General features: G+C 39.6%; 1 protein-coding gene across 5 annotated transcripts in view; it reads left to right on the top strand.

Moving 5' to 3' along the window:
• Window positions 1-295: 295 nt before the first annotated feature.
• The window catches only part of LOC129825932 (2-oxoglutarate dehydrogenase complex component E1), a 116678-nt gene continuing 97391 nt past the window's right edge, over window positions 296-19582 (top strand). For 3 of the 5 annotated variants that reach the window (XM_055886060.1, XM_055886057.1, XM_055886061.1), the window contains exons 1-2: window positions 296-403; window positions 6147-6528. In XM_055886060.1, the coding sequence (XP_055742035.1) occupies window positions 6313-6528 (216 nt within the window). In that variant the 5' untranslated portion in view covers window positions 296-403; window positions 6147-6312. Of the gene's footprint in view, window positions 454-876; window positions 990-6146; window positions 6529-19582 lie in introns of those variants that run through there. The other 2 variants (XM_055886058.1, XM_055886059.1) reach the window with 2 other exon arrangements.

Below are 19582 nucleotides of genomic sequence, written 5' to 3'. Positions count from 1 at the left end.
CTAAGACAATTGGAATGATTGTGAATGCAGCTGAACGTTTTTGGGGTCTTTGTGATTTCACAGCCGAGGCCTTGAAAGAAATCCTGTTGTTGAATGCTCTGCCATCACAGGACCCTGAGCGTGTGTATGGATGTATTTTGGAGTGGATTGTGATTGAAGTAGTATGGGTTTTGTTAGTTGAAGTGTTTAATTTTGTATGATGTCGTTTTCCCCCTTTTCCCGCAGTTTTTGTTTCTTATTCAATACCCCGTCCAGCTGGTGGCGGTAATTGCACCAATAAACCCCATCGAAGAGGAAGCAATTATACCATAGAAGAAGAAGCAGGCTCCTAAACATATCACTGTTGCTTTTGTGTGTGCTTAGCTGTCAGTTTCATCAGGACACAGAGGGCAACGAGAACGAGGTAATTTAGGAGCCACTGGATTAGCTCATTCAATCGACTTGATATTGAAAGTAGGTGATTTTGTGAAGTTTATACAATGTTGCTTCAACGAGGGGCATTGTCAGTCCAGTAGTCGCTGCGACGAAGTAACGTTAGCTAGTTCTGGTGGGTGGGTATAATTTGGGGAACGTTCCAACAGGAATCTGTTCCCAAAACTGCGTAAATAACAAGGATGTCAACAAACAATGCATACAACGTAACATGATCAATTCACCTAGCTAACTAGCTGCCGAATAGGCATCAACTCACCACGTAGCTTATTCTTAATGTTTGTCCATAGGCTACCAGTGTGAGGTTGGACATTTTTCGGAATAAACGTGGTGAGTGGAAAAACTCAACAAAATTTCTCACTCCCTACCTGGTATCTTACTCTGCCGCTATACAACGTTGTATGCGTTGTTTACGACGTTTCTGGAACAGATTCCTATTGGAACGTTCCACAAATTATACCAACCCAGTTCTGGTTTCTCAAGAGTTGGCTATCCAGCAATTATTGGGAACTTTGTTCCTAAAAAAAAAAAACATTCACACTTTTCAATGGTTTGTGGTAAGTAATGGTCGATATCTATGTTATCTAGCAGATAGTTAGCGGCTAAAAGATAGATAACGTTAGTTGGATAACTAGCCAGCTAACGTAAATTCGCTCCGTTAGCTACTAGCTAGCTATCTTTTGTGTGCGAGAGAATCATGTCATTGAAGCAGGCCCCTCGCCCGGCTTAGTATATCATTTGACTAAAGGTATCTAAATAAGTATAGAAACTACAAACCAACTGTTAGAATTCAAAATATGCTTCCTGTTAGAATTCAAAATATGCTTGTTTGTTAACTGACGTTAGAACATTGTGTTTTGCGAGTCGGAAACCCATGTCTTGTATGAACAAAGTTTTTGACAGTTGGTCCTGTTTTCATGCGGGATTCCATTTAGAGAACCAATGGGCTCTTTTAGACAAGCAGTTTTAGGCGGCTTCACATTAGGTGGTGAATGAGAATATTTAAAGTATGAATGCAAGATCAAAACAGGTGTAGCGGCCATTGCTGCTATTTTTAGCCAGTTTTCAGACCCCTCCAGCGACTTTCATTGGTAAGAGGCTAGCGACAAATCTCATGCTGATAGTTTTGTTGCCCGCTCTACAGACGGCTATATCCGTGCGGATACTACAGAAGTAGTAGTAGTAAAGGCCCAGTGCACTACTTTGGTGATATATATATATATATATTTATTTATTTATTTTTCATTCCGATTTTTCAGGGGGTCCTGCAGCACCCCATCCTATGCACAGTACACACCACAGCATGCCCACACTTGTCCACGAATGCACAAAACATAGCCTCTAGGGTTGGACTGTATTCAGATTTTCATACTGTCTATTTTTTTTTGTCTAATTTTTTTAGTATTTATTTAACTAACCAAGTCAGGTAAGAACAGTCTTATTTACAATGACAGCCAAACCCGGATGACGCTGGGCAAATTGTGTGCCGCCCAATGGGACTCCCTATCACGGCTGGATGTGATGTGACGCCTCTTGCACTGAGATGCAGTGCCTTAGACCGCTGCGCCACTCGGGATATACGTTGCACAAGGGTGCGCCAGAAAATTAAGAAATAACCATTACATTTGCTAACGAGCCCTAACGAAAATAACCAAATTGCAAAGATAGGCAATCCAACTCATAAAGTTTATATATGTGTGAGGGAGCTACCGAATGTCATTTTTGGTGAGTTTGGACATTTACAAGCGAATGTGAACAAGAGACATTGTGCAAATGAACAGTACTGGCTGTGGAGCAGCATGTGTAGGCTACACGTTGTCTGTCTGGAGTCCCTAGGGCAGGGCTGTTCTGATCTCCCTGTTCCTGGAGATCTACCATCCTGTAGGTTTTCACTCCAACCCTCATCTAGTGCACCTGATTCTAATAATTAGCTGCTTGAAAAGCTGAATCAGGTTGGTTACAACTGGGGTTGGATTGAAAACCTACAGTAGGATAGCTCTCCAGGAACAGGGTTGGACAGCCCTGCCCTAGGGCAACAGACCTGCTCTACTCCGAGAACAGGGGAGAGAAGACTTGTCAAACACGGCAGAAAGCTAACACAATATGATGCCCTGGCACTTACTTGGATTAAATAGCATGTTGAATTTAGGGGTTGTGTTAATGCAGAATTCAGAGTATTTCAACCCCCAAAAATTGCTTGCAAGATGAATAATGAACCAAAATCCCAACCCATAGATACAGTACAGATGGTTTATCATAGCTAGTCACCATGCATGAAATGCTGTAGTATGAATCTGCAGGTAGCAAAAGCTAACCAACTATGTTCAATGTCAGCTAGCTAACATTATGCTATAACTAGCAATGTAAATGGGATTTCTGAGATACAAATAATATTAAGACAAAGATCATACACGTGGTGTTATCTAGCGAGCCAACAAGCTAACATTCGATGGCTAGCTAACATTACACTTTAACCTGCAATGAAAATGACTTTCTGACGAAATTAGAAACATAATATCTGAAAATGTAGCTAGACTCTTCCAATATCCATGGATTAATGCTTTTTTTTGCCCGTGGTGTCAACCAATCTGAACTAATCTCATGTCCAGCCCATTAATTCTCAGCCAATCATGGCTAGCGGGAAGGTTCCTGGCTTTTTCCGTGGCTAAACCAACTAGACTCGTAATTTAACAATCTTATTTGTATTTACAGATGGCATGCAAGTTTGTTATTGAGGCACAGGAAATTTCATATGTTCCAGATCATTTTTTAAAAACGTTCTAATGCCTTCTGTGAAGTAGTGACATACGCCTAGCTTCCTGAAATAGGTCACAAATTGCATGGTATCAATACACTTAGGTATGTCACACCCAGGTTTACCATTTCCACTAAAATCTACTTTCTACGCTTGAAAATTAAACTAGAAATGGGCATTATTTCAGTGTTTCTCCCAACTCACTTTGACTACTGATACAGTTAAATCCAGCTGCTGGCTTGCTTTTAAAGCTAAGCAGGGTTGGTCCTGGCCAGTCCCTGGATGGGAGACCAGATGCTGCTGGAAGTGGTGTTGGAGGGCCAGTAGGAGGCACCCTTTGGTCTATGAAAAAATATTCCAATGCCCCAGGGCAGTGATTGGGGACATTGTCCTGTGTAGGGTACTGTCTTTCGGATGGGACGTTAAAAACGGGTGTCCTGACTCTGTGGTCACTAAAGATCCCATGGCACTTATCGTAAGAGTAAGGGTGTTAACCTCTCTGGGATATGTGGGACGTAGCGTCCCACCTCGCCAACAGCCAGTGAAATTGCACGGCACCAAATTCAAAACAACAGAAATCCCATAATTACAATTCCTCAAACATACATGTATTTTACACCATTTTAAAGATACACTTGTTGTAAATCCAGCCACAGTGTCCGATTTGAAAAAAGCTTTACGACGAAAGCAAACCAAACGATTATGTTAGGTGAGTGCCTATTCACAGAATAACACAGCCATTTTTCCAGCCAAAGAGAGGATTCACAAAAAGCAGAAATATAGATCAAATTAATCACTAACCTTTGATCTCCATCAGATGACACTCATAGGACTTCATGTTACACAATACATGTATGTTTTGTTTGGTAAAGTTCATATTTATATCCAAAAATCTGAGTTTACATTGGCGCGTTACGTTCAGTAGTTCCAAAACATCTGCACTTCTCCTTAATGAAACCGCTGTCAGATTTCAAAAAAGCTTTACGGAAAAAGCAAACCATGCAATAATCTGAGGTCGGCGCTCAGAGCCCAATCAAGAAAAAATATATCCGCCATATTGTGCAGTCAACATAAGTCAGAAATAACATTATAAATATTCACTTACCTTTGATAATCTTCACCAGAATGCACTCCCAGGAATCCCAGTTCCACAATAAATGTTTGTTTTGTTCGATGAAGTCTATCATTTATGTCCAAATACCTCCTTTTTGTTTGTGCGTTTAGTACACAAATTCAAACTCAGGAGGCGCGGGCAAGTCCAGGCGAAAAGTCATATTACAGTTCGTAGAAACATGTCAAACGATCATAATAATATCCAGAAAATTTCCCATATCTGTTACGATACTCGTTTTGTCCTACTACTCGGCACACCCCTAGTAAAAAGTGAAGTTTTTGGTCCCATATTCATACAGTGACTACAAATTTGTTGGATACATTTGCTGTTTTTACTTTTTGTACTTGCCAGTTAACAGTTCTGTTGTTAGCAGCCAATGGCTAGCCGTTTCTTAATGGCGATTAAAAACTGATTGCCATTTTTCTGAGTCATTACTGAATTATTTAATGTAACAAATCAAACATTAAACCTTAAACAGTTAATGCTATCTTTGTAAACAATTCATTTAGAGCCATTGTTTATTTGCTGAAATGTGTGCCATTGTCCGGCTATTAGAAGGGACAGGTGGCTATTTGAGACTGCATTTAATTGAAGTTTTGAAGTACATATTTTTTTGGGGGAGGGGTGTAAAACTCGAGGCCACACTTGAACGTCTAAAACTAGATAAAGTCTAGAAATTATACTGAACACCTTAATATTGAGTTGCAACTCCCTTTTTGTCTCAGAACAGCCTCAATTTCTTGGCATTCCACAGGGACTGCGTCCCAGTTTTCAAGTTGGCTGAATGTCCTTTGGGCCGTGGACCATTTTTGATACGCGGGATATTGTTGATTGTGAAAAACCCAGCAGCGTTGCAGTTCTTGACACTTACCGGTGTGCCTGGCACCTACTTACCATAACCCGTTCAAAGGCACTTAAGTATTTTGTCTTGCCCATTCACCCTTTGATTGGCACACATAATCAATGCATGTCTCAATTGTCTCAAGCCTCCTACCTTTCTTCGATACTGATTGAAGCGGATCATAGCTTTCACCTGGATTCACCTGGTCAGTCTGTCATGGAAATATCAGGTGATAAGGTTTTGTACACTGTATAATGGACCTATATATTTTCAAAAGACTAGCCTTTTTCTGGACCGCAAATCAATTTTGATAAACAAATTGGTCATAAAAAAAATCTGTGCGTCCCACAGTTTGAATTTAGAAAATCCGGTGTGGCCCCCAAGGCCACTTAATTATAGTATTTTTTTTTACCCATCTGAGATGAACTTAAGTTTCAGTCATGAGATGTTTTGGAGCTTTAACCCAGCCCTCATTAAACTGTACTCTCATGCCCTTAAAACAAATTATAAAATTTTAATTTTGACAGTTTATTACTCTCTGTGTGTGTATATAGCAGGGGTCTCCAACAGGTAGATCGTGAGCTTCCAGTAGCTCGCAGCCCACCTATGAGTAGCTTGCCATGCAATTCTGGAAGGAGGCTACATGCATTGTTTTTTTCATATTTTTTTCAATTTCGTTGTTTCTCTGAATAACTGTAATATTGAGAAAAAAAATGTATTAACCATTTATTGTACACCAAGGACCCGGGGAAGAGTTGCAGGGTAAAGCAGAAGAATGGGACTATTTGAAAGCTATAAAAAAACACTAGCTTGTGACGTTTCTTTTTTTTTTTAAAGTAGCTATCATGCTAGAAAAGGTTGCTGAACCTTGGTGTATAGAATAGTACTGGCAGTGACATCAATCAAAGTTGGCTTTGCCCTGTTTTATTTTAAGTATCGGGCTGTCCCTTTTCCTCTCTGTTATCATTGCCTATATATTCACACAACCTCTCAATCTTTTGCAGGTCAGGAAACAAAGACCGCTGACAAGTGGAAATCGAAGGCCCTCTGGAGAAATAGGTTTCCAGTGGATCATTTGACTGCAGTTTGGTTGAAGTGAAAGTAGTCTCAAACCTGCTCTGTGGTTGTTTTGGAGAGACAGGCGAGTTGTGTGTGTGCTAAAGGACTGCGATGCACCGCTTAAGGACTTGTGCTGCCCGGCTGCGGCCACTGACTGTCTCTCAGACCTTTTCACAGCAGAGGCCTGCGGCCGTACCAAAGACGTTTCAGCCAGTCAGGTGCTACACTTCACCTGTGGCTGCAGAGCCTTTCCTCAATGGAACGAGCTCTAATTACGTGGAGGAGATGTACTATTCATGGTTAGAGGACCCCAAGAGTGTGCATAAGGTAAGGCCCTTTACTTCCAGAATATTGGGGTGCTGGAGGGACATCTACCTCCTATAGAGGGAGATGTTCATTCTCTCTCCTGTCTCTGGGCGTTCTCTTTTTTTTGTGGTGTGAAATACATGGGCGGTTACAGTGCAGAGAATGCAGCATTGTTAACATGTATGATGGTCTAATTATCATAGACATGATTCAGAGGCATTTTTCTTTGGTTATTTTTAAAAACCGCTTGCAATACCAAGTGGCAAAGTATTTGTAGACTGCATCCCCAAATATGCCCATGCGTTACAAGGGTTTTTAATGTTTTGTTAATCCCCCCCCCCCCAAAAAAAAACCACGGTTATTAACCAATACTGCCAATGAAACATTCTCACTACTCGAACATTACAGTCCTGTGGCAAAAGCAATTGCTCCAGAATGAGTTCTGCTGCCATTTAACATTTAACTTACTCTTACTCCGTGCACACGCCAATTGTAGCTTTGAGTGATTGTTTGATGGTTTTAAACGTTACCAGTTTACATAATATAATGAATTTAGGAAAGCCAGGTTAATTATGTACAGCAGCATAGGCACCTGTTTGACAGCAAGGTCACATTGCTGGGATCCCTGTTTGTGTATTTATAGCTAGCTACTGGAGCGTTGTCATAGGATTGCTGTGATCTCTGACCACGGTCTGCCTGTCCTGCTATTATTAGGCTAGCCTTTAGCCTGAATGCAGGTCGGCAGTATAGACCAGAGCCAGTCCTCTGGCATTGCGATTAGTGCTTTGGTTATTAAAATAATAACGGTTTTGGGTTTCAATATTTTTTTCCAAAGCCAAAAATAGGAAACATTCAATTGCCAAAACATCCCATTGTCTCAGTCAGGTCCACATTGGGTAGACATCAATAGGAAATTTCTATGAAATAATAAAATATCTCCATTTGTGTATATTTCTATGTTTTTATTAGACTTTATTTTTCATTCCTTAAAGTCATCAAGTTCAAGCTCTATCCAACAGTGCAGTAATCAATATCAAAATAGTATAACTAATAAAATAATCTGTGTATATACAGTGGGGAGAACAAGTATTTGATACATTGCCGATTTTGCAGGTTTTCCTACTTACAAAGCATGTAGAGGTCTTTCATTTTTTATCATAAGTACACTTCAACTGTGAGAGACGGAATCTAAAACAAAAATCCAGAAAATCACATTGTATGATTTTTAAGTAATTTGCATTTATTGCATTTTAAAGATACTTGTTAATCCCACCAGTGTCTGATTTCAAAAAGGCTTTACGACGAAAGCATACCATGTGATTATGTTAGGTCAGCACCTAGTCACAGAAAAACACAGCCATTTCTCCAGCCAAAGAGAGGAGTCGCAAAAAGCAGATGGAGATAAAATTAATCACTAACCTTTGATGATCATCAGATGACACTCATAGGACTTCATGTTACACAATACATGTATGTTTTGTTCGATAAAGTTCATATTTATATCCAAAAATCTCAGTTTACATTGGCGTGTTATGTTCAGTAATGTTTTGCTTCCAAAACATCTGGTGATTTTGCAGAGAGCCACATCAATTTACAGAAATACTCATCATAAACGTTGATGAAAATACAAGTGTTATACATGGAATTATAAATATACTTCTCCTTAACCTGTTGGGGATGGGGGCGCTGTTTAGACTATTTATGCTAATTGGGTAATTTTTGAAACGGCTTCCCACAAAATCCTTGATCGTACAATATGCATATTATTATTATTATTATTGGATAGAAAACAGTCTATAGTTTCTATAGGAGTTGAAATTTTGTCTCTAAGTGGAACAGAGCCCATTCTACAGCAATTTCCCTGACATGGAGTCAGATTTGAGAAATGTTGGCCACTGTTCTGAAGTCAGTTAAAAGGGCACTGTCATTGCTATGACTATACGGACACTTCTTACGTCTTCCCCTGGATGCCTTTACGTGATGACGATTCCAATGGGGTCGATTGCGCGTTCACAGGCACTACAAATGAAAAAACCCTGAGGCTAGTCATTCTTTTGGAGCTGCGTCATGCGCCTAGAGGACACCGGCCCGCACCTGTTCCAAGCGTTAGTTTAGCCTGTTATATTTCTCCGGTCATCTTTTCACTCGTTATAGGAGTTAAAAACATCATAAGGTAGTTAATTTAAAGCGTTTTATAGCAATTTATATCCGTTTAGTGCGATTTTGGGACATTTATTTTTGAAACGATGTGAATAGTTGGGCACGCTTTTCAGTTCATCCCGAACGCAGTTGGCATTTCCACATGGCAAGAGGACAGCTTTCCACCAAAAGACGCTTACTCCCAAGAAAGGATCCTTTGCCCAAGATACTGATGGAAGAACAGCTCAAGGTAGGACATTTTTATTATGATAAATCGTGTTTCTGTCGAAACATTTTAGTGGCTTAGGACGCCATGTTTTTTGACGTAGCTTCGCTTGGCGCAAACTGTATTGAAAAGTAAGGATAAATTAAAAAATGTAATTCCGCAATTGTATTAAGAATTAAATTGTCTATCAATCCCTGTCCACCCTATATTTTTTAGTCACGTTTATGAGTATTTATGTATAAGAGTAGATCACTGTCTAAGTGGCGCAAGGACATATTCTGACCAGCTGAGTTACATTTCACATTGTCTAACCATGATTTTGGTGGCTAAATATAAACGTTTTCGATCAAACTCTATATGCATTGTGTAATATGATGTTACAGGAGTGTCATCTGAAGAATTCTGAGAAGGTTAGTGAAAAAATTTATATATTTTTGGCGATGTTGACGTTATCGCTCACTTTGGCTAGAATCAATGCTGTGCTGCTATGTGCTATGTGCTATGCTAATATAACGATTTATTGTGTTTTCGCTGTAAGACACTTAGAAAATCTGAAATATTGTCTGTATTCACAGGATCTGTGTCTTTCGATTCGTGTATGCTGTGTATTTTTACGAAATGTTTGATGATTAGTAAGTAGGTAAACACGTTGCTCAATGTAGTTTTTCTATTCCATTTGTGACGGTGGGTGCAATTGTAACCTATGCCATCTACCTGAAATATGCACTTTTTTCTAACAAAACCTATCCCATACCATAAATATGTTATCAGACTGTCATCTGATGAGTTTTTTTGTTGGTTAGGGGCTATAAATATCTTAGTTTAGCCGAATTGGTGATGGCTACTGGTGTTGGTGGACAAATAAAAGATGGTGGATTATGCTAATGTGTTTTTAGGTAATAGATGTACATCTTTACATATTGTGTCTTCCCTGTAAAACATTTTAAAAATCGGACATGTTGACTGGATTCACAAGATCTGTGTCTTTCATTAGCTGTATTGGACTTTAATGTGGGAAAGTTAAATATTTAAAAAAAATATTTTTTTTGAATTTCGCGGCACTGGTTTTTCAGTGGGGGGGGGGGGGGGGGTGTGCCGCTAGCGCCACGCTGATCCTAGACAGGTTAATGCAACCGCTGTGTCAGATTTCAAAAAACACCATGCAATAATCTGAGTACAGCGCTCAGAGATCAAAACAAGGCATACAGATACCCGCCATGTTGTGGAGTCAACAGAAGTCAGAAAAAGCATTATAAATATTCACTTACCTTTGATCTTCATCAGAATGCACTCCCAGGAATCCCAGTTCCACAAATGTTTGTTTTGTTCGATGAAGTCTATCATTTATGTCCAAATACCTCCTTTTTGTTCACGTTTAGTTCACAAATCCAAATTCACGATGCGCAGGCCAGATGAAAAGTCAAAGTTATATTACAGTTTGTAGAAACATGACAAACGATGTATAGAATCAAGCTTTAGGATGTTTTTAACATCTTCAATAATTTTTCAACCGGAGAATTCCTTTGTCTGTAGAAATGCGATGGAACGCAGCTACCTCTCACGGGGGCGCGCCTGACTGAGCTCATGGCACTCTGCAAGACTCAGCAGTCATTTGCAGTGCAGTTGGTGCCTCCACATTATCACTAGTCTGCAACAGACTACTTGGCACAAACTATTGTGGTTTTGACTGGTGTTTAGGAACATGATGAAGTTTTAATTAATCCAATATCCTTTGTCTTCTTGCATAATAACATTGCTCTGGGTTGTCCATATACAGTACAATGTCAAATAGCTCTTGCATATCACCTCAATAGATGGTTATCTGCATTAGCCATTGTAAGCCAAAACTCAATTCTATGTTAATACATAGTATTAACGATATACTAGAATCGGGCTTAGCGGATGGCAAGTTGGCCTATTATCTGAAAGAGGAAGATTAACGTCATGTTTGTGTCCAAAATGGCACCGTATTCCTTACATGGTGCACTATTGACCAGAGCCATATGGGCCTTGATCTAAGTATTGCACTATATAGGGAACGTTGCCATTTGGGATGTAATTCTTGGCTCTCTAAACTCAAGGGGTCGACAAACAATACACAAACAGGTCAGACGGAGCTTAGCGCAGTGCTGCAATGTTTTTCTTCACGAAAGGAGCGACTCCTTGTAATATGCTCTGGGGGGCAGTATTGAGTGAGTTTTTCAACTGAAGTCCCGCCCCTCTGTCTACATCACATCCCTTCTAGTATAAACATGGAAGAGATGGACCTTCTACTAGCAACCTTTTTTCTCGATTTGCTGCGCACAATTATGCATGTCCAGTTTTGAGTGTCTGTGCGAGCTGGTGAGAATAGGAGAACCTTTACAACCTTTCGATACGGTTGTATTTGGACAAGCATGAAAAAGACAACCGCTGGGTAGAGTTCACGAAATTTGATCACTGATGCTGATATCAAAGAAACATGGAGAAAGAATCGGGACCGGTATGTTGGCAATCTGAAAAGGTGTTACGTACGCTTCTTGGAGGGAACGCAACACCCTGCTACACTCAACTCACCTCCCCGTGGAGTGAAAGAGGTATGTGATTGTAGGTGCGGGTAAGGATGACGGAGGCAGAGACAACATCCGGTGAAATTGCAGAGCGCCAAATTCTAATTAAATTGCTATAAATATTTAACTTTCATAAAATCACAAGGGCAATGCATCAAAATAAAGCGTATCTTGTTGTAAATCCAGCCGCCGTGTCAGATTTCAAAAGAACTTCAAAAAGACTTACGGCGAAAGAATACCATGCGATTATCTGAGGACAGCGCTCGTTTTGTTCGGTAAAGTCCCTCTTTATATCCAAAAACCTCTGTTTTGTTAGCGCGTTTTGTTCAGTAATCCACTGTCTCAAACAACATCCGGTGAAATTGCAGGGCGTGAAACTCAACAAAACAGAAATTCTCATAAATCGCATGGTTTGTATGCATGTTTATCTGAACAGCGCCCAGCAGACAAATCATTACAAGCAGTAACCAGCCAAGTAGGAGTAACAAAAGTCAGAAATGGCAATAAAATGAATCACTTTCCTTTGATGTTCATATGGTTGCACTCCCAAAACTCCATGTTACACAAATGTTCGTTTTGTTTGATAATGTCCCTCTTTATTAGAGGTCAACCGTTTATGATTTTTCAACACCGACACCGATTATTGGATGACCAAAAACCGCAGATTCCGATTTAATTGGCCAACTATTTTTTTTAAATTTGTAATAATGACAATTACAACAATAGTGAATGAACACTCATTTTAATATAATACATAAATAAAATCAATTTGGTTTAAATAATTCAAAAACAAAGTGTTGGAGAAGAAAGTAAAAGTGCAATATGTGCCATGTAAGAAAGCTAACGTTTAAGTTCCTTGCTCAGACCATGAGAACATATGAAAGCTGGTGGTTCCTTTTAACATGAGTCTTCAATATTCCTAGGTAAGAAGTTTTAGGTTGTAGTTTATATAGGAATTATAGGACTTTCTATATATGATTTGTATGTCATATACCCTTGACTATTGGATGTTCTTATAGGCACTTTAGTATTGCCAGTGTAACAGTATAGCTTCCGTCCCTCTCCTCGCCCCTACCTGGGCTCGAACCAGGAATACATCGACAACAGCCACCCTCGAAGCAGCGTTACCCATGGGTAACAACTACTCCAAGTCTCAGAGCGAGTGACGTTTGAAACGCTATTAGCGCGCACCCCGCTAACTAGCCATTTCACATCGGTTACACCAGCCTAATCTCGGGAGTTGATTGGCTTGTAGTCATAAACAGCCCAATGCTTGAAGCATTGCGAAGAGCTGCTGGCAAAACTCACGAAAGTGCTGTTTGAATGAATGCTTACAAGCCTGTTGGTGCCTACCATCGCTCAGTCAGACTGCTCTATCAAATCATAGACTTAATTATAACATAATAACACAAAGAAATACGAGCCTTGAGTCATTAACTTCTTCTGGCTGCAAGTCCGAGGCCGGCCACAATATGACAACAGCCACTTCAAGTGCAGGGCACGAAATTCAAAATATATTTTTTAGAAATATTTAACTTTCACACCTTAACAAGTCCAATACAGCAAATGAAAGATACACATCTTGTGAATCCAGCCAACATGTCTGATTTTTTAAATGTTTTACAGCGAAAACAGCACGTATATTTATGTTAGCTCACCACCAAATACAAAAAAGTACAGACATTTTTCACAGCACAGGTAGCATGCACAAAGCCAACCTAACTAACCAAGAACCAACCAAACTAACCAACAAACAACTTCATCAGATGACAGATTTATTGAATAACATGTTATAAGACTATGTTTTGTTCGAAAAATGTGCATATTTCAGGTATAAATCATAGTTTACATTGCAGCTACAATCAGAAATTGCACCGAAAGCAGCCAGAATAATTACAGACACCAACGTCAAATACCTAAATACTCATCATAAAACATTTCTGAAAAATACATAGTGTACAGCAAATGAAAGACAGGCATCTTGTGATTCCAGCCAATATTTCCGATTTATTAAGTGTTTTACAGCGAAAACACAATATAGCGTTATATTAGCTTACCACAATAGCCAGAAACACAAGCCATTCCCCAGTAGCAAAGGTTAGCGACCGTAACAAACCAGCAAAAGATATATAATTTTTGACTAACCTTGATATGCTTCATCAGATGACAGTCCTATAACATCAGGTTATACATACACTTATGTTTTGTTCGAAAATGTGCATATTTAGAGCTGAAATCAGTGGTTATACATTGTGCTAAAGTAGCATATTTTTCCCACAACGTCCGGATATTTTTCTGACACTTTTTCTGACATATTCTGACCAAATAGCTATTCATAAACATAACTAAAAAATACATGTTCTATAGGAAATGATAGATACACTAGTTCTTAATGCAATCGCCGTGTTAGAATTCTAAAAATAACTTCATTACGACATACAGCTTAGGTATAGCGAGAGAGTACCCAAAAGCTAGACGCAAACGACTAGCACAACAAGTTCGACAGATATATGAAATAGCATCATAAAATGTGTCCTACTTTTGCTGATCTTTCATCAGAATGTTGTACAAGGGGTCCTTTGTCCAGAACAATCGTTGTTTGGATTTAGAACGGCCTTTTTCCCTCTCGATTTAGCAAGCACACTTGCCAAGTGGCGCGAATCTCTCCATGTCAACAAACGGAAGAGAACGGAACACGGCAAAACTCCCGAAAAAAATTCAATAATCTGATGAAACTATATTGAAAAAACATACTTTACGATGATATGGTCATATGTATCAAATAAAATCAAAGCCGGAGATAGTAGTCGCCTATAACGACAGCTTTTCAGAAGGCAATCCCCGGTTCCTTCTCGCGCCTTCCTGAAAACAGGAAATGGGTGACACGTCATTCCAAGAGGAATTATTCCACTTCAGACCAAGATAAACACTCCATTTCTTCTCTCACTGCCTCTTGACATCTAGGGGAAGGTGTATGACGTGCATGTATACTAATACGTATCATGCCCATTTATAGGCAGGACCTAGAACAGAGCCTCGATTTCAGACTTTCCACTTCCTGGTCAGGAAGTTTGTGCCAAATGAGTTCTGTTTTACTCACAGATATAATTCAAACAGTTTTAGAAACTAGAGTGTTTTCTATCCAATAGTAATAATAATATGCATATTGTACGAGCAAGAATTGAGTACGAGGCCGTTTGAAATGGGCACATTTTATCTGGCTACTCAATACTGCCCCTGCAGCCCAAACAGGTTAATATGGTCGAATCCGGAAACTATCATCTCAAACAAAACGTTTATTCTTTCAGTGAAGTACGGAACCGTTCCGTATTTCATCTAACGGGTGGCATCCAAAAGTCTAAATATTCCTGTTACATTGCACAGCCTTCAATGTTATGTCATAATTACGTAAAAGTCTGGCAAATTAGTTCGCAATGAGCCAGGCGGCCCAAACTGTTGCATATACCCTGACTCTGCGTGCAATGAACGCAAGAGAAGTGACACAATTTCACCTGGTTAATATTGCCTGCTAACCTGGATTTCTTTTAGCTAAATATGCAGGTTTAAAAATATATACTTCTGTGTATTGATTTTAAGAAAGGCATTGATGTTTATGGTTTGTTACACCTTTTTCGCGAATGCGCACTGCATCGATTATATGCAACGCAGGACACGCTAGATAAACTAGTAATATCATCAACCATGTGTAGTTATAACTAGTGATTTATGATTGAATGATTGTTTTTTATAAGATAGGTTTAATGCTTGCTAGCAATTTACCGTGGCTTCTTACTGCATTCGCGTAACAGGCGGGCTCAGAGCTTTGGACTAGTTAACCGTAAGGTTGCAAGATTGAATCCCTGAGCTGACAAGTTAAAAATCTGTCGTTCTGCCCCTGAACAAGGCAGTTAACCCACTGTTCCTTGGCCGTCATTGAAAATAAGAATGTGTTCTTAACTGACTTGCCTAGTTAACTTCTCTAGGCTAGGTGGGATGTTACATCTGGTGAAATGGCAGAGCGCAAAGATTCTAAATACACCATTCGTAGTATTAAACGTTCTTGTAAATACATGTATCTAACATCATTTAAAAGCTTAATCCAACTGCTGTGTCAGATTTCAGAAATGTTTTTTGGCGAAAGCATACCTTTCGATAATCTGACGACAGCGCGCCGCACACACAAGTATAACTAGCATTTTCCAACCAAGCAGTAGCGTCACAAGTTAGAAATAGCAATAAAATAATCAATTACCTTTGAAGATCGTCTTTTGGCAATACTAAAGGTCCAACCTTCACAATAAATGGTCGTTTTGTTCGATTAAATCCATTTTTATAGCATAACACGACACATTTTGTAAACGGCTTGTCATGAGTTCCGTCTCCAACTTTCGACGAAACATTCGATGTAATTACTCACACTAAATTTACGTTTATCTAGTCATGGTTGGTTTCATTGCAATCCTCTGTTAGTAACACAACCATACCTGATGGTTATTTGTACGGGACGTATTGACCGAAAGTAACTGATTTGAACACACCAAACAATGACCTCATTGCGCGCCAATGATATGACCAGTGCTTCTTTGACTGTATTTCGGCCCAATGACCACTGATCGTCTTGAAATCTAGCTTGGTAGATAGCCAATGAGCTGAGGTAAAGAGCAATATCTAATGGTTATATCCGGGAAGACCAGCTCTTGAACGAAAGTCTAGTTACACAGCCATTCGCCATTGAAATTTCTACCTGAAGGAGCCACTCTGTTTGCGTGTAGCAGTATTGAGTCGATCATTTTCCGCTATTTTATTGAAAGAATTATGGCTAGTAAATTTGGAAACTAGAGAAAGTGACAGAGTTACTAGAAGGTGAGACAAGATTGGATTCCCAATTTTGAAGAAATGTTTTTGTATGGAGAAGACGCAATTCTCGATTGGTAAGTAACTCTCATGCCGTTGTTTGAAATTAATTATATCAAATATTATTCATTTGAGTCTGAGATTTTTTACATTTATTTTATCTAAACATGGAATAGAACAGATCACCAAAATGATTGAGGTTCCCTACTCTCAATATAATCTGTGTGTCTGTGTCTTTATTTCACAGTCCCTCCGATTCTGATTGGGAGCCCCCACTGCCAAGGTGCCCATCCCCCACAGGAGTTCGTTCATCTAGCCGGACCCCTGCTGTCAATTCAATTCAATTCAAGGGGCTTTATTGGCATGGGAAACATGTGTTAACATTGCCAAAGTAAGTGAGGTAGACAATACACAAAAGTGAAACAAACAAAACGAATTAACAGTAAACATTACACATACAGAAGTTTCAAAACAATAAAGACATTACAAGTGTCATATTAAATATATACAGTGTTGTAACAATGTACAAATGGTTAAAGCACACAAGTTAAAATAAGTAAGCATAAATATGGGTTGTATTTACAATGGTGTTTGCTGTCTCCGGCTCCACACCTACCCCCGCCCTGCCAGGTTTGAAGTCTGTGACAAAGAAGCGGAGGTGCGGAAGAGATAAACCTGCAATCAGAGAGGAGGAGGGTCGTTGGCACTCTGTGCTGGAGGAGGATGTGGCGCCTCCACCTCCAATATTCAGACCGAAAAGGACATCAGGACCTCAGCTGGACATGACCTCCAAGTACAGCCCCATGCAACTTTTTCAGCTGTTTTTCACCTCATCTTTTGTTGATTCCCTGGTGTTGAACACTAATAAGTATGGCGCTAAGAAGCAGGCAGGCAAGAAAGAGGGATGGAAGCCCATTTCCATGGCAGATCTTTTTTGTTAACTGTCAATGGTCATTTACATGGGTCTTGTGGAGCTGAAAACCCTGAAAGACTACTGGAAAACTGCTCCCCTCTATCAACTGCCTTTCCCCTCCACTGTCATGTCATGCAAGAAGGGCACAGTGAGGAGGCGTCGATGTGCGCTTTGTCACAGGAAATGCCCCATCACCTGCACCACTTGTTCAGTAACCCTCTGCTTTACAGCAGAAAGAGACTGCTATTGGGTATGGCATCAGCAGCACAATATTGTGTAGAGGACTGAGGGTCTTCACAATATTGTATATTATACATTGAATGTGTGTAAATAGTTTCCCTTGTTATAATATTTTTTTTCTTCAAATTTTCATATTTTTTTTGTATAAATATTTTTTGGGGTGTGTGTGTTAGAATAGCATTTTAGTATTTTGTATATAGTCATTTACTTAAATGCATCACTGTACCAATTTGGTCACTTGGGTACATTTGGGCAACTTGTGTGGGACACCTGGGTGACTACATGCTCAATGTCATGTAGCTCACTTGTTCCTGAAGATATCTTTCTGAAACTTTTTTTCAAATACTGTTGCCTTATGTTCTGCATCAATTATCCCCAGCATCATATCTGAATGTTTTGCTGTTCTTGTTCAGTTGAAAGATGATGCAACGACAATAAAAAACAGAAAACGTATGTTTATTTCCTTGTATTTTCTTCTACCAGATCTATGGTGTTATATTCTCCTACAATCAATTCACATTTCCACAAATTGTGTTTTCTTTCAAATGATACCAAGAATATGCATATTCTTGCTTCTGGGCCTGAGCTACAGACATTTAGATTTGGGTTTGTCTTCAGGTGGAAATTGAGAGAAGGGGGGATTATCACAAAAGTTAAATAAAGGTGTAAAAAAATATATATATATATAAAATCAGCTAAATCTGCGTCCAAAATAACCGATTTCCGATTATGAAAACTTAATCTGCCCTAACTAATCGGCCATTCCGATTAATCGGTCGACCTCTACTCTTTATTTTCAAAAACCTCCGTGTTTTGTTCAGTCATCCATTGGAACAAAGCGCCGTCACAGCAGGCAGACAAAATCAAAAAGTACAATAAAATTTCATAGAAACATGTTTATAATCAATCCTCAGGTTGTTTTTGTCATAAATAATCGATCAGGACTCATGTCAGGACAGTGGAAATTTCCACTCATTGAAAGTAATGTTTCTCCTGCATTTTTTCAGAGTAAAATCCTGAAACAATGCCTAAAGACTGGCCACATGTAGTGGAAGCCATAGGGATCGTGAACTGGGTCATAAGTCTTTGTATGGTGGATAGGCTTTCAATGGAAAAACAGCCATTTCAAAATAATAGCATTTCCTGGATGGATTTTCCTCAGGTTTTTGCCATATCACTTCTGTTATACTCACAGACATTATTTTAACAGTTTTGGAACCTTTGAGTGTTTTCTATCCAATTATATGCATATCCTAGCTTCTGGGCCTGAGTAGCAGGCAGTTTTCTTTAAGCATTCTTTTCATCCAAAATTCCGAATGCTGCCCCCTATCCCCAAAAAGTTAACAAGGAATATATTTCCTTAACACTAAATGTCTGGAAAAGGGGCTGGACGGAACCAAAGCAAAGATAGTAAAATAGTCCCCTCTCCTACCTTACCTACCTATACTTAATGCAACCTGGCGCGCTAACCAAAATACCAGGGGTGGTCCGCCCAGGTCTTACCTAGTGTGCATAGACAGAGTACATACTACGGGAATATGTATCCCCGCAGGCCTCTTGCCTAAACACTCCCAAGGTGCCTTCCCCTTCGGGAACAAAAACAGATTAATTACTAAAGTAAAGTGAACAATTTCAATAATCAATAACAGTCCCTTTGGCATACACATGCCTCTGCAGGACCAACAATTTACCTAACCAACACAGCACATACCAAGAAGCTCTCTTTTCCCTAACAAAGGAACACTGGCTTTTATCCAGCTGGAGAAGGAGTTTGTAATTGAAACCAGCTGTTTCCCCTGATGAGAGGGATGGTTCAGAGCTTCAATCGTAGATGGGGCCGACCAATCAGTTGCTTAGAATCCAAGGAAGCCGTTTCCTGAAATACACACATACATATCCAAAACAACACAGAAACTGGGCGATGTAACATGGTGAAAGAGATGAGTGAGGCTGCCGCTCGTGTGCGTGTCCCACCGATTTTCTGACAATTGGATTGGCTTCGTGTTCACGTGAAACATCGTCAGACACGGTATACTCGTCATAAAGCCGAGTCCTTTTGTACTGTGTTGGATCTTATGTTTAGCAGACCTAGTTAGAACATGTGAGATTTGGCTCTTTTCTGGATTGGAGAAATTATGAGTAGGAAATATTCAG

The sequence above is a fragment of the Salvelinus fontinalis genome, chromosome 28 (assembly GCF_029448725.1).
Source record: "Salvelinus fontinalis isolate EN_2023a chromosome 28, ASM2944872v1, whole genome shotgun sequence".
NCBI lineage: Eukaryota > Metazoa > Chordata > Actinopteri > Salmoniformes > Salmonidae > Salvelinus > Salvelinus fontinalis.
The sequence above is the reverse complement of the archived record's forward strand: the minus strand, read 5'-3'. Positions and strand labels throughout refer to the sequence as shown.